We start from the raw sequence: 23,531 nt of genomic DNA, 5'->3' as shown, positions 1-23,531 counted from the left end.
CTTCACCAGACAGCATGCCCAAGGGATCCTTGAGACTCAAAAAGGTGACAAACCTCTTCTTTTTTCTTGGGCTGCTGGCATGGATACTGGTTCCCTGCATGTGCTACCACGATCTGGTGAAGGAAACATTGCTGGTACCAGGAATTGCCCATGACCTCTCACCACCCTCTGTGACTGGCAGAAACCACTTCACGGCTCTCCCACTCCAAACCCCCTTTGACCCTGGGAGGGGGGGAGGTCTCTCTAGCACACATGACTGAAGAGCATCCTCACCATGGAATAGCATTCGTTCATTGTGATGGTTGTGGTTCTCTTCTGACACCTCCTTCTGTCTGTGACAGAATCGTTCCCGCAATTTCTTGTTCACGACCTTCTGAATCTACAGCAGTGAGACAATATCAGGCACTGACCATCAGTCAAGTATGTCTGCAAATGACACTATGAGACTGAGGACGAGAAAGGATTAGCCTAACATTTTACTCTTGGTGGAATCGTTTTGCTCCAATAAAGACATCTTTATGTCAATATATAATAGTTTCTGTTAGGAAGTGTGTCCTAATAAGACCTGGGTTCAAATCCTACTACTGACACTTATTAGCACATTACAAGTCCCTTCTATGTTTCAAGCCCCCTATCATGAAGCCACAGCTTTGTAGATGATGTGAGCCAGTGGAGGAAACGCCCATACCTGGGACTGCCCATGCTGATAAACACCCAGATCCCTCCCCAGGCCTGCCCTCTGGCGTTAGGGCCTCATTCTGGAGACCTATCCAGGAGGCCCACCATGCCTCTGACAAGTGGCCCTCCCATGGGGCTTCTAACAGCTCCAGGGAGGAGGGGGGAACCTGTCAAATGCCCTGCGGTCGGCAGTCCCTTGCCCTCTTGCACCGCTGGGCCAGGAAGCTTTTCCTCCCTCTGCCTCTGCTGGGTCTTGGTGACAGCACACCCTCCTTGCTTCAAGGACCTGCTCAGACTGTTACTGTAAGTGGCAGCAGACAGACAGACAGACAGACAGACAAGAGAGGCCCCACCAACACTCCTCAGCCATAGCCAAGCTGGTTGAGGCCATTCTCCATGGCCCTAGGCTGGCCTGCAGACAGCAGATGCCTCGGGCTTCTTTCCAGGCTTGCCCCTGGAGCCCTTCCTGCTCAGAAGGACCCACAAGAACCAAGGCCACCCCCCCAACCAGGCAGCTGAGATGGGGCGAGAGGACCTTAGTGAGGAAGGGAATGTGCTTTACAACAGAATTTTTCCACACAACAGGAGGAATCTGTTTCACACAGTTCTTATACATGCTCTATCTATTTGTCCCTTTATGTTCAAAGTAGGAAACGTGGTCTAAATCACATGGGGGCTGTCACTACCTGAGTCCCTCAATCCATCACCTGCCATTATTATTGGTAAAAACAAACCTGGGGGTGTGCCAATGGGTGACCCCCCCACCCCCATATACCCCTTTGGGGTAGCACTCATATTCCCAAGATGTTTCCATCTCTTTCCAACCCTTGGTGAGGTCCCTTCCTATCACGCTGGGGAAGGGAAAGGGAGGCCCTATCTTTTGTCAAATGGGGACACCCAGCTCTAGGAGGTTACAAAGTGGGACAACTGCTCACAGTCCACATGGAGCACACCACTGAGCATGAATCTTATCCTACTTACCCTGATAACATTATATCTGTTGAAGATACCTCCAGCATTACCACCATCCCTGTGTTCTCTGATTGTACTCTGCATCTGTTTAAAAGAATAAAATGGTCAAAGTGACCACATCACCCCAAGGATCAATAACTCTAGGAGGTAGCATATTAGGGTTATAGCACCAGCATTAGCCTGAAAGAGCAGGCCAGTTATGAACTTTTCATGTGCCAAAACTTCCAGTATGAAGAAGTCTTCCAGGACCACTTGGTTTCCTCTCATCCCTTCCAACGTTTCACTAGATCATATTTTTCCCTGGGTGTTAAATATGCCAAATATCACAAAAGCATTTGGGAGAAACATTTCATAGGTATTTGGATTCTTAGGCCATGATTTACTACAAATACTTCACTAAAGTCTAGGAATAAAGCAGCAAGAAAGGGGAGAAAGTGGTCATGGGCAGAGATGCTTGAATTATAAACCTGGCTACCATTTCTCTGTCACTTTCATAAAGGCTCCAGAGAGAATGGCCAAATGGAGGAATACAAACCATGCTGGATCATGAAACTGTCCATCCAGAGGCTATTCTGAGCTAGGTGACATAGTTTATTTTTTATTTTAGAAAACAACTACCTCCCCTCCAGAAAACAACAATTCCTTGGAAATCTATGTTCTCTATTGGTCTACTGTCACCCCTCACAAATTCCATGCCAGAAATGGCTGCCCTGTGATCACTATTTTCTTCTCTGTCTGGATTCCCCAAGTTTACTGCCCACCAACTGTTGGGCAACTCAGGGCCTTTTGTCAGGTGGCCTACCACCCTGTCCACCATCTTTGATGTACAACCTGTCCAGTGTCTTTGTTTGTAAAAGACCCCCTGGTAAGGCACCTGCTCTTTCCATCTTTCTATGGAACTCCCCATTTGGGGTATGGTGGGCCCCACACAGATTTTATACCTATGCATAGGCAAAGAAGCCAGTGGGGTGGAGTATGGGGAGATGTTTACCATCAATCTTCATTCTGTTTTTCCAGCAGGTGTGGGTACCTGATGAAAACAGCTACAAGCAGTTTGGGAAAATGATAGCTCTGGTGAATACTGCTTCCACAAACAGTTTTATTTGGATTTTACATCTGGTATCCCACCTCTCAGGAGTGTCGCCATATGGTGGAATCCCTGCACTACCATTCATTGGGTCTCCTACACCCTCTTACATCCCCCAAGAGTCACATGCCACTATTTGGAAGTTTGTAAATATGCCACCCGTGGGAAGGACTTAGTACAATTCAGTCTGAACTTGCCAGACTGAACACATGGTGGAAAAGTTGGCAGAGAACACCATCGGTCTGAGGCTGGTAGCACTTCCACGATTCTTTTAGAAACACAAAGAGAACAACTCAATTGAAGAGCTCGTGGTACATTTTGTACAACAAAATCAAGAGGATGACACGTCCCCATAGGCACTAGGATGCACCTCGTTCAGAAGCAGGGCAACTCTCTTTTCCCACCATTGAGGGACCTGGGGGATTCTGAGGTAACACCTCCTACAGCCCATCTCCCTCCATATGCCTGGAGAGTTTTAAAGCCACAGAGCAAAATAAACAAAAGCCAGAAACCATGAGCTTGGTTTCCTGGGGCTGCTGCTACTTTAGACTAAAGACCATGATGAAGATTTTCTTGTTAAGCTTTGGGTCTTGGTATAATAAATGGACACCAGAGGTCACTGTGCAGTGCAAAACGTTACATTTGGGCTCAGGAACTTGAGTTCAAACTTCAGCTCTGTCTCTTACCAGATGGGTATGTCACTGGGCCTCAGTTCCCTTCTCTATAAAATGAGAAGTTTCAAAGAGCACTTGAGTCTCTTCCAGCTCTAAATCTGTGAAAGTAGGAGCTGCTATCTGTTCCAGGTCTCATTATGGCCCTGCATCTTCAGGTTCTGTTGGTCTCCTGAAGGCTGTTTCTTGATAGTGATCTCTTCCAAGCCAAGTCCTCTAGTCTTCTCATTCTTGGTCCAATCTCTCTCGGGCTCTCACCTGCATTCTCCTGACCATCTCTGGGGTGGTGAACAGTCTTTCACAAAACACTATAGGGAACTAAGATTCTCCTAGTTTCCTTTGCTGGTAAGTAGAATGGTTTGAGTGGTAAAGCAAGGTTTCCTCACAGGGTCCTTTCAACTTTTTCTTCATGCCATTTTCTCAGCTTCTTCCCCTGATGAAAGGTGGTTCTTTCTTTCCTAATGACTCCTGAACAGAAGAGCAGGCATACCTCATGTTCCTCTCCACCACTCTGCCCTAGCAATTTCCTCCATCTGCTCCATCTGTTTATCTCTATCACCTGGCCTCCTCAAGATTATTCTTTTTGCTTTACTACTCTTTACCCTATTCAAGCCAGGAGCACGCACACGCATGTCTCTCTCTCTCACTATATCAATCTCCATGTCTCCCCCTAAGTTCCTCACTCATTAACTCTTAATTCCCAGGACCAGATCTTTCCACTGCTCTTGATTACCCCTAGGGGTTTCACACCCTTCCCACAGATCCAGAACTCTAAAGTTCCTTTTCTCTGATCCTGACTTCCAATCTTCTCCCACTCCTTGTTTCCCTCCCCCTAAACCCCTTTCCTCCATCACTGGCATGACTTTCCTTTTTCTCTGTCCTCCTCCTCCATCACTCAGCTTGGCCTCCCTTTGGTCCCTTCAGAATTGATCCCATGTCTGAACAAGTCAATGACATACTACCCTGGGTCAGGCTCAAAATCAGGAGGGCCTAGGTTAAAGTCCTACCTCAGACCCCACCCCCCCACCCCTACCTAACCCTCTGCCCCCGTCACTCCCATATCCCAGGGATCTTCAAGTAGCAAAGCAGCTGTTGCCCTATGTTGAGAGAGGAAGTTTCCTCTCTTGGATTTCCCTCATAGACCATACCATCACAATCTCACCTTGGCTCTCAGTGGGGAAAGACATGATATATAAGAAGGGCTGGCATGGAGAAACTGGATTCAACTTATTTTGCTTGGCCCCAGAGAGCATAATGAATGGGTGGGAATTGTAAGAGAGGCAGATTTTGGCTCAATATAAGGGAGGACTATCCAAATATGGATTGGATTGCCTCAGAAAGGGAGACCCTTGTCACTGGAGGATTCTCATGTTGGACAGAGATGGAACCAGAGAGTCTCTATGGTCATTAGTCACATGCTCTGCCCCTGTCAGGTCTTACTAAAAGTTTATTACTTCTATACTGGACTCTGTTCCTGAGGAAGAGTTCTGAGGAGTAGGGGGAAGTTCCCAGTGCCTTGGTAGTTCTTCTACAAATACTGTGCACAGAACCAGAAGAAAGAGCTCTGATAAAGTACAGATCCTTCCAGGGATTCTTGGATTCACTGACATGGGGCTCCTTTAGGAGACTCTTCCCTCCCCATATGCAGCCCCTGGGCTGCCCATCAGCTGGGAGCTGCTCTTGCCTCATGACCTCTCTCTTTCTGAGCAGCCATTTCCTGGAAAGGTCCTCTGGGCAACCATTTCATTGTCTTTTGGGCCATTCACAATGTTGATTTCTCATAAAAACCTGAAGCAACCCAGTGCCTGACATTAAAAGAAGAGGGTGGGTTTGCTTTGATTTTGCCAAGAACAGTCTAGGATTATTAAAGATCATGGGTAACTTTATGCTGCAATCCAACCTGTTGGCTTCCACCAGAACAAGCCCTAAACATGAACCCAATGCCAAGTGGCTTACAAGGATCCAAGCCCCTGACTGGGGGTTCAACACCTTTCTTGCACACAGCACAGAAATCCTTGCTGACTTGGAGTGATTAGCACACATTCTTGGAAATACATCACCTCTTCTTCTACTGACTGATACTCCTTGTCGTCCGGAGCAAGGTCTAACAGGATCGTTCCCTGATTAACACAGTGAAAAGTCAAGTAAGGATTGGTGCCTATGAGGGAAAAGAAATGGAGACTGTTATTGTTCCAACACCCTTGCTTGGAGCTTGGCTTTTAGGTAAAACTCAATACATCACATAAAAAGCCCCACCCTTCAAACAGCCAGGAGCAGAGAGCAGTCCAACGTGTGTGCCCCATGAAGTAAAGCAAAACAAGCCCCTTCCACTAGAGTGGGGGAGGGGGGGAATCCAATTTATTGATGCTCTTTGGTTTTATAAAGTTAGGGGAAACTGTCTGACAGTGGAGCTCAGACTGGCACCAATGACCACCATTTAGAGGGAAGGGAGGCTGTCCTTTTTTAAGTTATCCAGTCCCCCAGCCCCTCTTGGTGTAGTATCTGACCCAAGAGTTGCGGCATTCCCAGAGCGAGCTGACTGCTGACTGACCCTACTCAGAACACCCTCATGCCTGCCTCCCAGGGATGTGGTCTTGGTTCTGCCCATGCTCTCCTGAACTCTTAGTTGGGTCATTCCCAATAGTCAGGCTTGTTATATACAAGGGTCCACAATCCTTTCACCTTCTAGCTTTTGGTTAATCATCAATTGCCTCCCAAGGCAGAATCTTATTTGAGGAGTCTGGCCAAAATGCGACTTTGCCTAAAGAGGGAACCTGGTCATATTCTTCTCCAGAACATGCCATCTAATCCATGGCTTGAGCCAGCAGGGACCAAGAAGGCCTCATTTCCTAGTTTTGACCGTCTCTAGTCATGTAATGACTGTAAGGGGACAGATGCTGCCGCATTTCCCTGATTCTTAGACATTCTGGACAGCTGAACAGGCAGGTGTTGGTCACACCAGTTTTCTACACTTTTTTTTTTCCTGTGATCACTCTATCATCGGGGAAGAGACTTGTCTGATCACTCCTCAGACATCTGATGGCAATCTTTGGTTTCTTCTCCGTTTGATGTGTACTCACTGAAGACGCTGCCCACTGTGCTGCTTCCTCCTTGGCTAGCTAGCTGGCTGGTACACTCACTCCTCTGATCGGGATGAGGCAATGGAAAGAGGGCTAGATTGGAAGTCAAAGGACCTGGGTGCGAATCCCAGCTCTGCCACTTCTTGGTAGACCTTGGGTAAGTCACCTTCACCCTCTGGACCTCAGTCTCCTCATCTGTAAAATGAAGAGGCCTCTGAGGTCCCTTCTAGCTCTACAATTTGGATCACATGACCCTACAGTTACAATGAGACATTGGGGCTTCTCCACATGACCTGGTACTTGTCCCTTGACCATGGTGAGCTCCTTTTCTATTCAGAACAATGACCAGGGCAGAATCATTGGATTAGATCCAGAAAGAGCTCTTAGGAGTCCTCTGGTCCAGCAGGCTCATTTTAGAGGTGAAGGAGGGGAGGCTGCATGAGGGAGGGGCTGTGATCAAGGTGACCCAGGGAACCAAAGCTGAGTCAGAACCTAAAGTCCCCAAAGTGATTCCTCCCACTAGAACCGCCCTTTTCTTTCTGGGACACTATAGGGTGCCTCAGGAGTCTGGAAGCCAATTCCCAGGACTAGAGAGGTCACCTTGTACTTTCACTTTAGAGGTGAGGGGGCTCAGGCCCGGAGTGGGGAAGGGATTTGCCCAAGGTCATACAAGCATGAGTGACAGAGTAGAGACTTGAACTCTGGTCCTCAGACTCCAAACCCAGTGGTCTTTCCATTGCACCATGCTCGAATTCATTTATGCATCAGAAAAGAGCTCACATTCCATAGGGCTTAGAGTTCATGTAAGGGTCTTCCAGACCATCTAGTCCCAACACCTCTATATCCAGAAGAAGAAGCTGCTCAAACCCTAGCATTTGTCCCCCTGGACTAGTGCCATCTGATCTCCAGTTCAGCCAAAAGAGATGGACTACTAGCGAATAGTGAGGAAATGAGCAGGATTGGTCAGCTCTGCTCTGATGCCATTTCCTAGAAATGAAGTATAACTCCCATTGGCAGCTCAGAGGGGTGAGGGATAGACCATGAGCCTGGAGTCTGGTAAAAAGATTCAATGGGAGTTCAAATCCAGCCACCTGAGACCCTGGGCAAGTCCCTAAAGTTAAAGTGCTTTAGGGACTGAAAAGCATTGTCCACGTGTCATTTTGTTGGAGCCTCATAGCACAGCTCCGACAGGCAAAGGCTACTGTTATCCCTGTTTTTCAGATGATCAAAATGAGGCAGAAAGCTCAAGTGACTTGGCCAGGAGCACACAGCTAATCCAGGTCTGAGGCTGGCTTTGAACTCAGATCTTCCAGATTTGAAATCTAAGACTAATTGTAGGAGGCTTGGAAACAGGAAAAATCATGTTCTTGTTCACTCCCCGGGTGTCCAGCCTTATCTGCTTCTTCTGGGAATCATAATAGGATTTGCCCCTAACCCTCCTGTAAAGGGGCTATTAACTGCCTCTCCTCTGATTCTATCATGTTTGTGACTGCCCCGATCTGAGCAGTCATTCAGGGCCAGCAGGCTGCATGAGAATGTAAACTCCTTGAGGGCAGGCTGTCTCCTTTCTGTGTGTGGCTCCCCAAGTGCTCTATGTCCTCCATGGTTCTGTAGCCCAAAGCTGGAAACATACTAAGTGTTTAATGAATGCTTTGCCATTCATTCTGCTACAAGGACAACAAAAAATATGCCAAAGATTCTTGGCATCCATACATTGTGAAGAACTTACCTTGCTGTCCTCCTAAAAGTCTTTCCACCCCCTTGATTAACTTGTGCCGATGCCCATATGCATTGATGCCTATTTCTTTCAACTCTTCGTGACCCATATCTGCCAGTACATCTAGGGTTATCTGAAAAATGGAAATAAAAATCAATGGTTAGGACGTTACCAATTACTTAAGAGTATCCTGGAACTTCACAGTCTGTGTGTTTGATAATTGTCCCTACAGATGTTCTCATTTCCTTCTATTTGCCTTTTGATTCTTCCCTTCACTTCTCTTAAAATGCATTCAAATGCAATCAAATGATGTAATGATTTTAGTTTGCATAGGCCCAAGTAAAGGCTGAAGGGACCTTGGCCAGGAATCGAGGAAGGCAGATACAGCCTGGGAACAAATCTACAACATGTCACAGCAGACCAATCAACAACCCAAGAGATCTTAAGGGGCCTTAGTGCAGATAAAGAGCATCAACCAACAAGTAGACCATCTAGAAAAGTGATTGGCAAAGCCAGTGCAGCTGAGTCCAGAGTAAGACCATCAGCAAGGATGAGAGAAAGGCCCATCACCTAGTACAGAATAATCAATCCTTGGAGCTGTTGTAGTCATGTCCTAAAGGTTCCTCCTTTCTCCCCCCTTCTTTAATGAGATTTTCCATGATTTTTTTTCTTCAGTTATCCTATCCTTTTTTCACTCTGCATATTTGGTTTCTTCTTATTTTTAAGTCAATTTATGGCCATTTGGTCTGAGTTCTGGTCATGTTAATTTGCAGATGGAATCGTTATCTCTTCTGTTTCAAGATGATGGTTATGTAGGCCATCTGAATTTTCCCCCTCTTATCTCGTACCATCTGGACTTTCTTCAAAATATTTTATTTTATTGTGCTTTTATGCAAGATGAAGAAGTATCTATTGAAATGACATTAAAAAAAAGTGTTGCCCAAAGGGTAAACTTCAAGAGTTAGCTCCCTCCCAGCAGGGTTGTGGTCTTCTGTCTGTCACTGAAGAAAAGTGAGTATGTGAGTCTTCAGAATTAACAGCACTGTAGGGCCAATATACATACATTTAGAAGATAGAAGTAGGCCTCAGGACGAAAAGATATGAGTGAGTAAAAGGGCCGAGAGTAGGTCTAAAGTCACTGAAGCTGGGTGATGAGCTCTTTCCACCATACCATCCTGCTCCTTTATATATAACTACTTCTGGAATGAGGATCCTAGGAACTCTGAAGAATTAATTCTAAGTACATAAAAAGCCACATGAATAATGCCAACTAAAGAATGGTAAACCAGAAAACTCATGTACACGATGATCTCAATAATGTATTAAAAATGATATCATAAGGCAGATGAAGTCCAATTAAGTATAGTGGCCCCCAATGAGGGGTATCAAATATCTCCTTCCTTCCCTCCCTCTAGATGATAAGAGGTGGTAGAGGTAGGTGGGAGAAATACCAGGGAAGCCAAATGTTCAATTTGTTGACAAATGTGGGACCTGAATCTTGTAGATGAGGGCAGGACGTACTAGGAAATGAGAATTGTTTAAAAAAACAAGTCATTGGTAAAAGTGAACCCTCCTCCTAAGGAACAGATCTGATTTATGTGTCATAAACCTTCTATAGCTCTCTATTGCCTTTGAGACTAAAAAACAATAATAAAGCTGACACTTATGACCCTCCGTAATCTTTTAAGTTTTTCACTTGTTCCCTGCTTCCTTCCTTTGAGATTTTAGCACCCATGGACTTCATAGCTGTTGCCTGACCTCTTCAGATGCCTTTGCACAAAACTCTCCCTCAGGAAAGATTCATGATACCCTCCCTAAGGGCCTATTTTTCCTTGAGGCCTTCTCTCAACACCTCCCATTGGCAGTGTTCCTTCTTCTCTCAAATGTTCTACCAGTGGTTAGTCTGGTTTTTCCCTTGGCTCCTTAGTCACACCTTGTATCTCATTCACCTCTACTGATATCAAAGGCTAGAGAATAGGCTTCTGGAGTGCTAAGACCATTTTATTTGTCTTTTTAATCTCCCAATTTCTAGCTCACTAAATTCTTAGTATTTGTTGAATTGAGCCAACTGTGTACCCCAAAATGATTCAGCCAGCTACAAATACAAATACAAAAATTAGACAGAAAAAAGCAGCTTTGTACAAGCTCTGTGGGGTGGAGGGAATGGCAGGGACCATGGACCATCCTAATTCCTGAGAAAGGAGGCCAGTAACCTGGAGCACAGGCTGGGGGAAGTGTAGCCTATGTCCGGTCTGCAACTAAGAACAAGAAAAGGTAGCTCCAGACATACTGTCAGGTCCCCAAAGCTATAGATAAAACTCTGCCTTCCTCTGGGTCCCTTGTGTAACTCATATATACTCATTCTGCTGTGCTTTCTCTGTGCTAGGCTTGGAAAGAATGAATGTTTAGAGATGGCAAGACTTGTCCTCCTGAAGCTTACAATATAATCTATCACACAATAACTGGCCAGATATCACATTACTGGTGAAGAAAACGATGGCATGCATCATTTTCTGGCTACCATGACTACAACAACAGTTACAGAAAGCTGTGCTTCTTTTGATAAGGAAAATAAAAATGAATCAGATGCACAGATGATTGGGTAAGAAGATTGGGTATATAATCAATACCATAAAAGGGATTATCATTTGTCCAGGAAAAGGAACTGAACCAGGCAAGGTTTTGAAAAGCAAGAGTTGACATATCAATCAGGAAAAAGGCACTGAAATGATTCTGGTAGCAGAGAGAAGAAGATAAAGAAGGTGCATCGGAAGGCCTGAAGACAAGACAAACCCCATTTATCTATGAATGATGCCCAGAAAGCTGTGCACCAGGAAGTAAAGCATGGAGATATTCAACACAGGGCACTGGAAATGGAAACAGAAAATAGAACTTGGACATTTAGCCCAAAGGATAACAAGAAAAAGGAATGTTTCAAATTACTAACTCCTTAACAATGATGGACAATCATCAGCCTATGAGAAAAAAAAATACATTGTTGATTTGAAAGTCATATGATATGGAAAATTACTCTGTCATGACTTAAGGAGAAACTTGGCACATTGTTCCTAAGCCTCAGATGGCAAATTATTTAGTGTGATATCTTAAATACAATTATCAAAAATATTTGTTTACTTAAACTGAGATCTCTCTAGTTAATCAAATAAAAATGTGCTTGAATCTTAACCTGGTATGTGTTGATTAGCTATGGACAATTATATCAAGGGACAGATTATTCTTTTTTATCCTTACCTTCTGTCTTGGAATTGATACTAGCTCTTGATTCCAAGGAAGAAGAATGGTAAGGGCTAAGCAACTGGGATTAAATGACTTGCCCAGGGGTCACACAGCTAGGAGGCCCTGTATCTGAGGCCAGATCTGAACACAAGACTTCTTGCTTTCAGGCCTGGCTTTCTATCCATTAAGCTACTAAGCTGCCCTTACAACCATTTTACTCAAGTATCTCATGAATCCAAGAGATAAAGGAGAAACAATGCATATTAAAAAGTTACACGTCTGTACAGGAAAATTCATTAAGCAGAAGGTAGAAACATAGAAGCAAGCTTCTCCAAGAGAAAAAAGAAGGGAGAAAGGAGAAAGAAGGCAAAAGCAGGTCCTCTGCTGGAAGCATGTGCTGCAGGTATATAGGGGAGCATCTTTAATGCAGATTAGGGAAATGGTTCAGAGGCAAATTGGAGGGACAGTCTTAACAAAGCCAGCAGTTTCAAAAGCTGCTAAAAAAACAAACAAACCCAAAGAATGGAAACAACTACAGATTTTTCTGCGAATTCACTCTCAGAATATAAATAAGGCAATAAGGGGCATGGCCACTTTGGAGTTCACTAACAAGGAGGAAAAAAAAGTTCATTGAAAATGGGAACAATAGGAATGCTGAAAAAAATGTTCAATGACCATGTCTTGCTCCATTTTACCAAATGAAGGGAATCCTGAGCACAGACACTCAATGGTACAAGGGAGAGAAGACTAGACATGGAATCAGGAAGACCTAAGTTCAAAACCTGCTTTAGGCACTTACAAGAATCAAATGAGAAAATGTATGCAAATCCTTTTGGTAACTATAGGGCTACTCGAGATCTTGGCTAAGACAAATGCTAGTCATAGGAGACATGTACTTTGGAGTCTTGGAAAACTGATTTTTAAAGTTCATATAAAAGGTAGAAATGACATGCTAAAACGGTTAAGGTTAGGGTTGGGATCAAGAGAAATGGGAGGCTCTCAAAAATTAAAATCCAACAATACATTCACAAATAACACTACTAAAGAATAAAACATGGCCACACTCAAATAAACCAAAGGGGCCTTGCAGGGAGCTGAGAACAAGGCGGAGGATCCCAGCCACTAACAAGTGAGAAACAGGTGACAAGAGGCTCAGAGGATCTGAGCTGGAAGGGACCACAGACATAACATAGGCTGACTTCCCAATATTTTTCATTAGGAAAGTGACTTTAGCCTTTAAGAATATCAGGAAGACTAAAAAAAGAATGAGCTGAGCTTTATGGAAAACTTTCTGGACACAAAGAGGGAATATATTTAGCAGCAAGATGTTTGGCCCACTGCTTAGAGAGAGGAATGGTGAAACATCCCTGGGCAAAGAAGGAAAGACGTATGAATTATTTCACTCCCATCTAAAAGAACAAACTGAAAGAGGGAAATGATTCAAACTCCCCTACCCCAATCCACCTCCACAGAGTGCATTTGCTCCTTTATATACATCTGAGAGTCCAAACTTACACTTTCCCAAGGTGCTGAAATAACTTGATGTCATCATGAAACTGCTTTCATTAACCTCTGATAAACCATAGAGAAGACAAGGCAAAGGCAAAAAACAAACAAAAAAACCCCCAAAAAACTGAGAAAAACAACTCTCTAGATGTCCAAAAAAGGAAGAAAGTTCAGTATTGATGAGCCAGATGCTTATTTTCCCAAACAAAAATGGAGAAAGGAGCTGCAAACCAACAGGAGCCTCCCTAAGAAGGACTAATGCACAACTCCCTTCATGACACCTTTTTCTGTTGTCAGAATAAATGGCCTAGGAGATCACCCAAGAGCCAATGGGGGGCACCTGACAAAAGTCTTTCAGTACACAAAAGTAAGACAAGATGGAGAACCAGGATTCAGTTAGGGGGCCAGATGGCTGGTTATTAATGATCCTACTTCAGGACTCCATCATGGTTGGGAGGTGACTGACAAACTTGGTTGATAGGTGCCAACTTGAAATATAGGCTCAGGGACAGATCATAACCAGCCAGGGCTGACCTCAGTGCAGAAGCCTCATCACCAGGAACCCTGACTATTAAGAATGTATGATTCTAGCCATAGCAGGCCACATCAGTAACTAATAAATACCTCACAGCAATGAAATCATGGTTCTTCAGGCAGTCATCTAGTGACCTGAAGAAGTCTCTTGCTGGTGCTCCAAAGGGCTCTCTTTGAATGGAGCCTTCCTTAAAGGTACATCTGGGTTAATGAGCCAAGTTCTGGGTACTGAAGCTTTGAGGAAGGGCATTGTCAAGAGGAGGTTGGTGAGGAGACTTTGGATGGTGCCATAGAAAGAGCTCTCCAGAGGGAATCACCTCATCCTCCTGATTTGTAGACATATTCACCAACAGTTTAGATTGAAACACAGTGTCTGCTAATTGTGGAGATGACTTTATATAGGAAGCTGCTTGAAGCCCATTAACTTGTTTTAGCATTTTTAATTGGTTGCTTGAGGAGAATGATCAGAAATCCAAAACGAAAGAAGAGGCCAGCTGTGAATGAGCACATAGGAGAAATCCTCCACCAAACCCTACATGGTGCTGCTGAGCAAGACCCTTCTTACCTGTTCTGTTTCAAATATGTCCCGGAGGTGTTCAAGGCCCAGGCTTTTGAGGAACTGGCTGATATTCATGTCAAGACCTGTCACTGTAACAACACAAACGTGGGAAGGTCTCTTAGCAGGGATCTGGCCATTTCCAACAAACGCTGCAGGTTCATTCTAAGCTGTGGAATTTGGGCTGTATCACCTACTTTGCCGAGCCCAGAAGCCATAGGTGGATTCTAGCAGGCCCCATGGAACTAAACACATACAAGAGTTCCACGGAAAATTTTTGCGCAGCAAGTGTGGTGTTTGCGTTCACCCTTATTTATAACTGTTGGTTTTAACTTACTTCACACAGCCCGACCTCAATAAATACACATTTCCTAACTGGCTTAGGACCACTAGAGCTCACATTTTTGCTGCCCAACACACAGTAAATCATCAAAATCCTCCCTGAACTAACTCTAAACATTGAGGATTGCCCAGCAGGTCAATGAACCAGTAACACTGGCCTCCAAGTTATTGGAAGATAGATCTAATTAAGAAGAGTAGAATCCCCAAGAGGCTTGGCAGCTGAAGACGCTCAGGAAACAGCTTCTTATTAGGCATTTACTACATATACTACTTTCCAGACTGGAAAAAGACAGACGGACAGGAAAAGCTAAAAAAAAAAATTCCATAATATCCACTGGGAAAGGAGAAGCACTGCCCCACTCATGTCAACTTACCTTCCCCTTCTTTCCTTTGTGCCCCTGCTGCTCCATCCCCAGCATTGGAAGTCCCTCCTACTGCTAACTCTGCCAAAGGGCCGGCAAGGTTGTCTAGGCTGCTCGCGGCAGAAAGACAGGATGGGGTGGAGGCTGGAGAGATGAGTGAGGCACTCACGACAGTAGCTTGAGGCTTGAAACACGTTGGCAAAGCCTCTGGGGGCATGGCGTCGATCAACAAAGCTCGGATGTCATCAGCCTACAAAAGAACAAACATCTGGGATTTCAGAAGCCAATCTTCCTTCCCTCATCAGGACATTACTCCTGGCTCAGTTCTTGGCCAGCGCCTGGCCCCACTTGCCTCTCGTCTGTCTGTCTCTGTGCTTCTTGCCTGTGCAATCTCTCTTTTTCTTTAGCAGTTTGTTTTGGTAGAAAAGCTGACTTTGTGGAGAAGCTCTCTAAGGGATCATGATGACTGCTTCCATTTTGGAGTCCAAGGAATGGACTTTCACTTTTTTCACTGGACACTAAGATCATCTATAACTATCAGTTTTCTCTTAAGCAAGCACTAATTTTGGCATTCCAATTTCAGTTTTAGTAATTAAATATATCGTAAAATACAAGCTTTTATTTGGTCAGTTTCTTTATTAAATTGAAGAGAAAAATAACATTTCAAAGACCAGAAGTTATTTTGACTTAGTTGTTAAGGCCAAGATCCATGAGATTTTTATCTTCTCTAAGGTTATAGAGTGAAATCGATCAGGTATAATGGATGGAGAATAGAATTTTTTGATTAAGTCAAGATTTAGTGGAAAACATTAAAATTTTTTTAAACATGTCTTTAGTACCTCAATGGACTTTCTTGCCTTGAACTAATTTTGCCTTTCTTTGGTGACTGCAACTCTCAGCTGTAGTCAGCATCTCCTAAATCATCAATATTGTGAATATAGACCAACAGGGAATCACATGGAATGCTGTGAGAATTGTGTGAACTAAACTGACTCCATCTTGTAAAACTGACTCCATTTTGAGATTCAGAGGTTTCATTTTCTACCCCTCCCCCCCACCTAGCCAACTGTGGGAACTGGGCAAAAAATCAGGAAAGTCCTGAAACTTCCTTTCCCCTTCCCAACTCAGAAAGTTCCTAATCTTTTCTCTCATAAGAAATTAGAACACTTAATATTACATTCTGGTTTATATCCCATTTATTGTTTTCATATAATATATATAGATCTGTATAAAAGTCTTCATTTGAGGTCCAGTGCCTGATGGGGGGGACCTAATCCCCCAAGGTGCAACTGTGCACCTTGACATCAACATGCTTAGAAACTCAAACCTCTGCTTCCTTGGTTATTTCAGATTTCACTCACCACAATGTGTCCTGAAGACATAATACAGGCTATAAATTGGTGTTTGGAGGAGCAAATTACTACTAATCTTTTTGGTTTTGCCTTACTTATTCAAGACCATAAAAAATTCCAGTTGGCTAAGGGTTCTAATTGTCATTACTCATAGGTTTACTGTTCTTATTGACAAAATTTAACATTAACAAAAAAGAAATGATCAAAGGGAGTTGTTCTCTGTTCTAAATTGTCACTATTAAAAAAAAAAAGAAAGAGAAAATAAACTAGATAATCACCAGTGCTCGGATTGTGAACCACCAGAAGTCCCAAAACAAGAGACCCAAATTGAGGCTTTAAGGTGGGTAGGACACTGCATTTGGAATCAAAAGGCCTACCTGGTTTTTTGGCTTGGCACTGCGTGGCTTGGAGCAAGTCACTTTGCCTCTTTGGGGTCTCAGTTTTCTCCTTTGTAAAATGAGGACTCAGACACTGATCCTTGAAGTCCTTTCCAAAAATAAATAGAAGATGCAGTGAAATGCAAACTTACTGTTGCAAGGTCTAAAGGTGTCTGCCCTTCTTGGTTCTTCATGGTTGGATCTGCACCGTGGGCTAAAAGCAGGGCACACAGTTGTGTTCTTCCTTTCTGGGCTGCTTCATGCAATGGAGTGAAGGCCCATTTATCTGTAGCGTTCACACATGTATTATATTTGATCAGCAATGCTGCTATGTCCACATGCTGCCAAAAAAAAAAAAGAAAACACCAACCAAAGAGAATGAAATCAGTAACAATAGAGGATACCTGGTCTGGATCAGCCCCTTCATGTATGTCATCTTCACCTCAATCTCTTTCTTGACTCCAAGTTGACCCATATTCTGGAGTCTCTACTTTGCTTCACCACCCTTTACTCTCCCCAGTGGACTCTAGCCATTCCACCTTCTAACTCAGGTATAGAGGCCTCTCTCATTTTAATCTATTCGCTCCATCTGACCTCCTCATGACACACCTCCCAGTACTTCTTTGTAGGCAGAGTACTGGCTTTGAAGGTACTGTTTACATGTTAGTCACAAAAATAATGGCATTTGGAAGTTGGAAGTGATCTCAGAGGCCATCAGTTCAACTCAGACATGAAAAGAATTCCCACTCTAACATTCAAGCAGGTACTTAATCTCTGCCTGCTTGAAGATGCCCAGAGTTCATTTTCCCTGACATCCAACTGAAAGGAGCATCTTGATCACTTTCACCCACTGTTCCTGGTTCTTTCATCTCCTTCACAGGACACACTTCCAACTGCTTCTCATTTATACATCAACTTCCTATCACTGAATCACAAAATCTTGGGAGTTAGAATTGGGAAGTCACTTGAATCCATACAGAAAGAATCTTCTCTCCTGTAAACATTAAAAACCTTCATTCGACCTGCACTTAAAGACCTCAAACCTCTCAAGGAAGCAAGCCCATCACACTTTTGGATAACTAAATGTTTGGAAGTTTTCTTCCTTCTATCAAGCTTGGTTTTATTTCTTGACATTTGCAAGGATATCAGGGCCTACCCTTCAAGGAAATTTTACCACCTGCCCTTCTGCTATCTACCTCTCCCCACAGAAGAGCAACCCCTTGGACTTGGACCTCGAGAGACCTCAAAAACCCTTCCCACCCAGGAAAAGTAAACTGATTTCTCTATGTCTGCCAGCATCTCGAGTAGACCAGGGAGTCTACTCTGACAGAAACATACCAACATCCTTCATTTTGACTTTTACCTCTTGCTTGGCAACAAACATCAAATGATAGTATCACTGTTACTAGACATGGCATGACAACCTACTGGCTTGTGACTCTGCTTGCCCTCCCTTGTGACTGCCAAGGCCAGACTACCTTTTTAGCCCACCATTCCTGGCACATGTGGTGTCGTTTTGGAGAAAGAACTCTGTAAGAAGTTTCTATATTGCCAGCTCCTACCACAGTGTATAGCACAAAGCAGGAACTTAATAAGGGCCGGTTGGCTGATGTTCTCCTTGGCTGCCTAGGGCCAGGACTGAGTCATTCTACCCTCTGTCTTGTGTCCTTCAGGCTTAATGTCTCTAGTTTCTCCAAATGATTTTCATATAGATTCTCGCCAGGTGCCAACAACTACATACAAAATTCCCTACTTCTGCTCTACAAAATATTGCATTGCCCATTAGCAGTCAGAAGTGAGTTGTATTGGTATAATGCTATCTATGCAATTATGAATGGAACACATATAATCTTGGTCATCAGCACTCCCTCATTTCTCTTTAGTCTATCTCTGCCTATTGGCTGTTTCTTTATTGCTTACAAATTTGCCCATTTCCCTTTCATCCTAAAAAAAAAAATCTCACTTGACCCCATCTTTCCCTGCTAACTATTTTCTTATATCTCACTCTCTTAAACTCTTCTGATTTCCACTCTCATCATTCAGCCCAAACTACTCTCTCCAAAGTCACTAATATCTCTTAATTGTCCATTCTAATGGCCTTTTCTCAATCCTCATCCTTCCAGACTTTTTTGCAGCCTCTAACACTATTCCCTTCTTCCTGACACTAATTTTCCATATTTATCTACCCTGGTTATCCTTCCTACCTCTCTGAATGCTCCTTTTTGCATTCCTTTGCCAGATCTTCATCCAGGCTTCACCCATTACCAAGGTTCTAACCCAAGTCCTCCTCCCTCTTTAGTGACCTCATTGACTCCTATGGATTCAATGCCTTCCCAATGCTGGTGATGCCTGGATCTACTTATCTGGCCCTGTTTTGCTGAATTCTAGTTTTTGATCTTTAGCTGTCTACTGGGTGCCTTGAAGTGAATGTACTGGAACTTGACCATAGCCTAAAAGAAACTCATGATCTTGCACACCCAGATCCTCCCCCTTTCAAACTTCTGTATTACTGTCCAACGTGCCACCAGCCTCTAAATGCCAGCACCTTCTTTAGCAGAATAGTTATCCAGTCAAACTGCCTGAGATAGGTGACAATAAACAATTAATAAGTACTCTTGGGAACCCAGATATCTCAATAGCACAAATCTACCTAAGTGCACTATCATCAAAAGCTCATATTCTTCCATCTGGTCCACAAGAATAACAAGTGAACCTTATCACAAAGTGGTGGGCACACATGTTCAGGCCACGTAAGCCCAGCAAAAACACCCAATCAGGTTAGTCCAGCATGACCTGACAACTATTACTGAGTAAGACACTTGGAATCTTGGTGACTGCCACACCTTTTTCTAGAGGTTTTCTAACCATGCCTTGCACAATAGAATCTAGAATATTACCAGCAATCTAAGTTCCCCAAGCCATCAATAAGCTTGCCAATTCAAGTATTCCTTCTTCCTTTTCCACAAAGTGGGGCATGTGTGCTCTAAGACCCCTCTCATGGATATGGCTCAGAAGCCACACCTGCCATTTCATTCAGACCAGGGGGCTTCAACTCTAAAAGTGGAGTTGGTGTACCCTTATGATTTCCTTGGTATTGATTCCTCATAAATACACCCATCCCTGGAGATTACAGGAGGCATACATAGCACTGGAAGGAGTATGAGCAAAGTAGATAAATGGTTATTTAGCAAACTATTAGTAACAAGTATTATTCAGGAAATACTTGGTAGGCTAGCTAGGCTATTCCCTCTCAAATCATGTTGGTGAATCTAAGGCATGAGGGCTGAAGGAGGCTGCTCCTTCCCCCCTCTCCATGTGCCTAAGGACATTTCTCACATGACCCATCTCTCTGCCTAGCAGCCCTGTCTGGGTTAAGGGGGTGGCTCACATGCTGTTTGAACACCTGGGGTCTAAAAGGTTTGCCATCCTTTTAGAATAACACTTTAGAATAATCCTAAAAGGCAGTTCCCTTCTTGCAGTGGAAAGGGTCATTCCTCTGCTGGCTCTGTTGCAGCTTTCTGGAAATGAAAACCTCCTTCAGCTTCCTTTATCTCTTCCTGTTAAAATGTAAGCTTCTTGAAGCTAGAGCACCAACTTTTCTCTTTTCTTGGGTTTCTAGTCCAGTGCTTGGCATATAGCAAGCACTTAGCAAATAATACTTATTTCTTTCCTTCCATGTTTCTGAACAGTTTTCTTACTTGCCCAACCTAACACAGGACTGCATCCTCCCCATAAATATAAATGCCCTTTCAGACCTGCCTTCCCTAAAGACGTTACTCCCATTAGGCTGCTAGACAGAGGGATGGGTCATATGAGAAATGTCCTTAGGCACATGGAGAGGGAGGGGAGGAACAGCCCCCTTCAGTCCTCATGCCTTAGATTCACCAACATGGTTTGAGAGGAAATAGCCTAGCTAGCCTACCAAGTATTTCCTGAGTGGCTGCTGCCTGGTGATGCTTCTCTTGTTGGACCCAGAGAAAGGCAACCATATTCATGTTCTACCTCTCTAAGCCCCTAATATTAAATCTGGGTTCCATGAGAGCTTTGGCTGAGATTGGGATGGAACTACCAATTTTTAGGGAGGCCTTCTGGGTTTTTTTTTTTTTAAAAGGACATAGGATTTCCAAGATAAGAAGGAACCCACGTGCCAATGTACTTGTGTACCTGTTCTACTTGCGGAGTTCTTTGGGGGCCCTAAGAATGAAGTGATCTTTTCTGAACTGAACAGCCCCTCTGTGGGAATGATGGGACTTACACCATGGTCTTCCTGCCTGGGGCCAGCTCCCTCTTTAGAGGGGAAGTGCTGGCAATGAGCAGGGAGGCACTCATCTCACAGACACAGCCAACACCATTATGTTACTAGCATACGGAGGGGGAGAAAAGCTCTGAGCTTTCACAGAGTTTGAGTCTGGTTCACCTACGTTGTGCCTCCAGTGTGCTGAGGTCACTTGTGCGTTTGAAAGGTATTGGCAATAGCTGATACCCCACTGACTTCCATGATCCCCTTGAATGGATAAAAGGCAGGCATCACCTTCCCAATTGAGAGATGATCAAGATAAGACACAAATTGATTTTAGATACAACCACTATTTCAATCAAACTCTTCAAGAGTTATTTAGTCATTCAGCCCCAGGGAAGGCATGGAGCACTGAAACAGGCAAACTCAGGGTCTCTGTCCACAGTCAGGTTACAAGACTGAAGCAAAAACACCCACACAAAACAATGTAGAAAATCAAAAGTTGAGCTGCTTTATGTTGAACAACTAACATGGTCCACTCTAGCTAGCTGGTCCAGCTATCTTCTCACTGTCTCCCCTACCACTGTGCCTACACTTATATTCCAGAGTCTCTCACCCTTGGAACCACAGTGATCAATACTGCCATTGTTCCTGGAAAAGGAATGCCAATCTACTCCATTATGGCTCCACCTTGTCCCATCACTTTCCAAACCAAAGCATTCTTCCCTGGCCACCACTCTCTTACATGCCATTTCTATCTCTTTCTCCTGGAATAAAGGCTGTTCAAGAGCAAGGATCCCCTCTCCCCCCCAAAAAGGAGCATGGATCATCCTACTTTTGTATTTCTATCTGTAGCACTTAGCCTGACATCCAGTAGGCCCACAACAAATATCTTATCCATTCATCCAAGGACAATAAGGATCTAAGTAATGAATGGCAATGCCATGATCTCTCCTCTGCTTACCCCATAGGATGCAGCGTTATGTAAAGGAATAAGGCCTCCTTTGTCTTGAGCATTAACGTCAGCTCCGTGTTCTAGAAGGTATTCTGCTACTTCTAGGTTATTGTAACCTGCTGTAGGAATGAAAAGGGAAAGACATCAGAACAATGTTTAATTGGGTGAATGTGGGGGGAGGAGGATGGGGGTGTGCATGTAAAAGAGGGAATAAGTGTGTGAGCTTTCTGAGATAAACATCTATTTCTGACACATTCCTCTTTTCAGGGAGAAGGCAATACTATCACAGTTGAGAATTCTGATAATTTGCTGACATTATTTCCTCACACAAATGGATTGATCTTTTGCAACCATTTTCTCTTCTCCATCAAGATGGACTCTAGCCTAGGTCTAGATCAGGTCCTTATGACCTCTCTTCAGGAGACACAAATAGTTATTTTTGAAGCACCTAGCTATATGCCAGCCATGATGCTAAGAGCTGGAAAAAACAAAGAAGGGCCCATGGATGCCCTTGTTCTAATGGAAGAAACTACCCATAAACAACTGGACTTAGTACAGGGTCACAGACAAAGGTGGAGATGAAAGTAGTGTCTTCTGGAGAATCTGCTGAATTCAAGTATTTACTGAGAAGTAGCAGGGAACTGTAAACAAAGAGCTAGCTCTAGAAGCAGGAAGGAGACCCTGGGTTTCAGGCCCACTACACCTGCCTGGGTAAGTAATTTCTCCTTAGGGGCCCTAAGAATATTCTGTGACAAGCCTGTACTAAGACACAGTCTCCTCATAGGTTATTCCCTGCACCAGAAAACCAAAACCGAAAGACTGGCCCAAGAAGTCTGGCATAGGCAGAGTAAATCAGTCAGGCCAAAGCAGTGGGAGAAGAGAAGGCCTGAATGAGCCCAGGCTGGGGCGGGATGCTCACCTGCCAGGTGCAGTGGGGTTGAGTTTCTGCCCTGGGTATCTCTGCAGTTGATGTTGTCAGGAGTGCACAGCTTCTGCACACGGGCCAGGCAGCCCTTTTTGGCAGCATCCAGCAGGGCAGCATCTCCTCGGAGTAAGTCCTGGATGTCAGTGTCTCCTTCCTTCACCAAGTCTAAAGGCGTGTTGCCATCTCGGTTCTTCTTAGTTGGGTCTGCTCCATGCTAGCAAGGAGTAGGAAAAAGCACAAGCCCACTGAGGATTGGCCCATCAAACACAATCTTTCTTTGCTGCTTTTTTTGCTTTTACCCCTAACTAGAAAACTCTTTGCCTTCCCCATTATCTACTCTCTATTCTCTTCACATCCTCCTGGGAAATTCACCCATTAAGATCCTTGCTGCTCTGTGAGTGTACCCTAGGGACACATGACTACTGCTATATCTTGCTCGAGTCCAAATATCTCAATTACACTTAAGGTCCATTTAGAACACTCAGTTCCAACCTGTCTCTGGCTCTTCCCTCCCTGCTGGGTGACTAAACTTGGTCAGGTCACTTTATTGATTTTGATTTCAGCTTCCTCATCAAAAATGGGAATATTAACTGGACCTCCTGAGGCTGTTGTGAAGATCAAAGGAGAGAGCAATGTCAACTGCTTTGCAACTTGTGGAATGTGAACAGAAGCTATTAGCACTGTCAGCACCAGCTCAAAGAGGAGCTTGTTCCTCTGCCCCAAGCATCAATGATTGAGAGGAGACATTTTCCTAGAGTGTGGCTCCCTGAGGCTTCCTATGGCTTTTTCTTCTTGGGATCAGCATAAATGTGGAATGCTAAATAAGAGCCCACCAAAAGAAATTATCATATTCCTTGATTTTGAATCTACACAGCCAAAGTCTCTTCAATGACCATTCCCTCCATTTGAGTTACTTGAATGGAGTTTCCTGTGTTTTTGTTTC

General features: G+C 44.0%; 1 protein-coding gene across 10 annotated transcripts in view; it reads right to left on the bottom strand.

Moving 5' to 3' along the window:
* The window catches only part of TNKS (tankyrase), a 221,797-nt gene that overhangs the window by 16,404 nt on the left and 181,862 nt on the right, over positions 1 to 23,531 (bottom strand). For 3 of the 10 annotated variants that reach the window (XM_056803482.1, XM_056803484.1, XM_016422786.2), the window contains 11 exons: positions 22,583 to 22,802; positions 21,673 to 21,782; positions 16,624 to 16,812; positions 14,755 to 14,992; positions 14,048 to 14,130; positions 8,218 to 8,338; positions 6,489 to 6,683; positions 5,469 to 5,566; positions 1,660 to 1,734; positions 274 to 379; positions 54 to 113 (listed from right to left, as the gene is read on the bottom strand). In XM_056803482.1, coding sequence (XP_056659460.1) covers positions 54 to 113; positions 274 to 379; positions 1,660 to 1,734; positions 5,469 to 5,566; positions 6,489 to 6,683; positions 8,218 to 8,338; positions 14,048 to 14,130; positions 14,755 to 14,992; positions 16,624 to 16,812; positions 21,673 to 21,782; positions 22,583 to 22,802 — 1,495 coding nt within the window. Of the gene's footprint in view, positions 1 to 53; positions 114 to 273; positions 380 to 1,659; positions 1,735 to 5,468; positions 5,567 to 6,488; positions 6,684 to 8,217; positions 8,339 to 14,047; positions 14,131 to 14,754; positions 14,993 to 16,623; positions 16,813 to 21,672; positions 21,783 to 22,582; positions 22,803 to 23,531 lie in introns of those variants that run through there. The other 7 variants (XM_056803478.1, XM_056803479.1, XM_056803485.1 and 4 more) reach the window with 7 other exon arrangements.

This window comes from Monodelphis domestica, chromosome 6 (assembly GCF_027887165.1).
Source record: "Monodelphis domestica isolate mMonDom1 chromosome 6, mMonDom1.pri, whole genome shotgun sequence".
NCBI classification, from domain to species: Eukaryota; Metazoa; Chordata; class Mammalia; order Didelphimorphia; family Didelphidae; genus Monodelphis; species Monodelphis domestica.
This window is presented reverse-complemented; position numbering and strand designations above follow the sequence as displayed.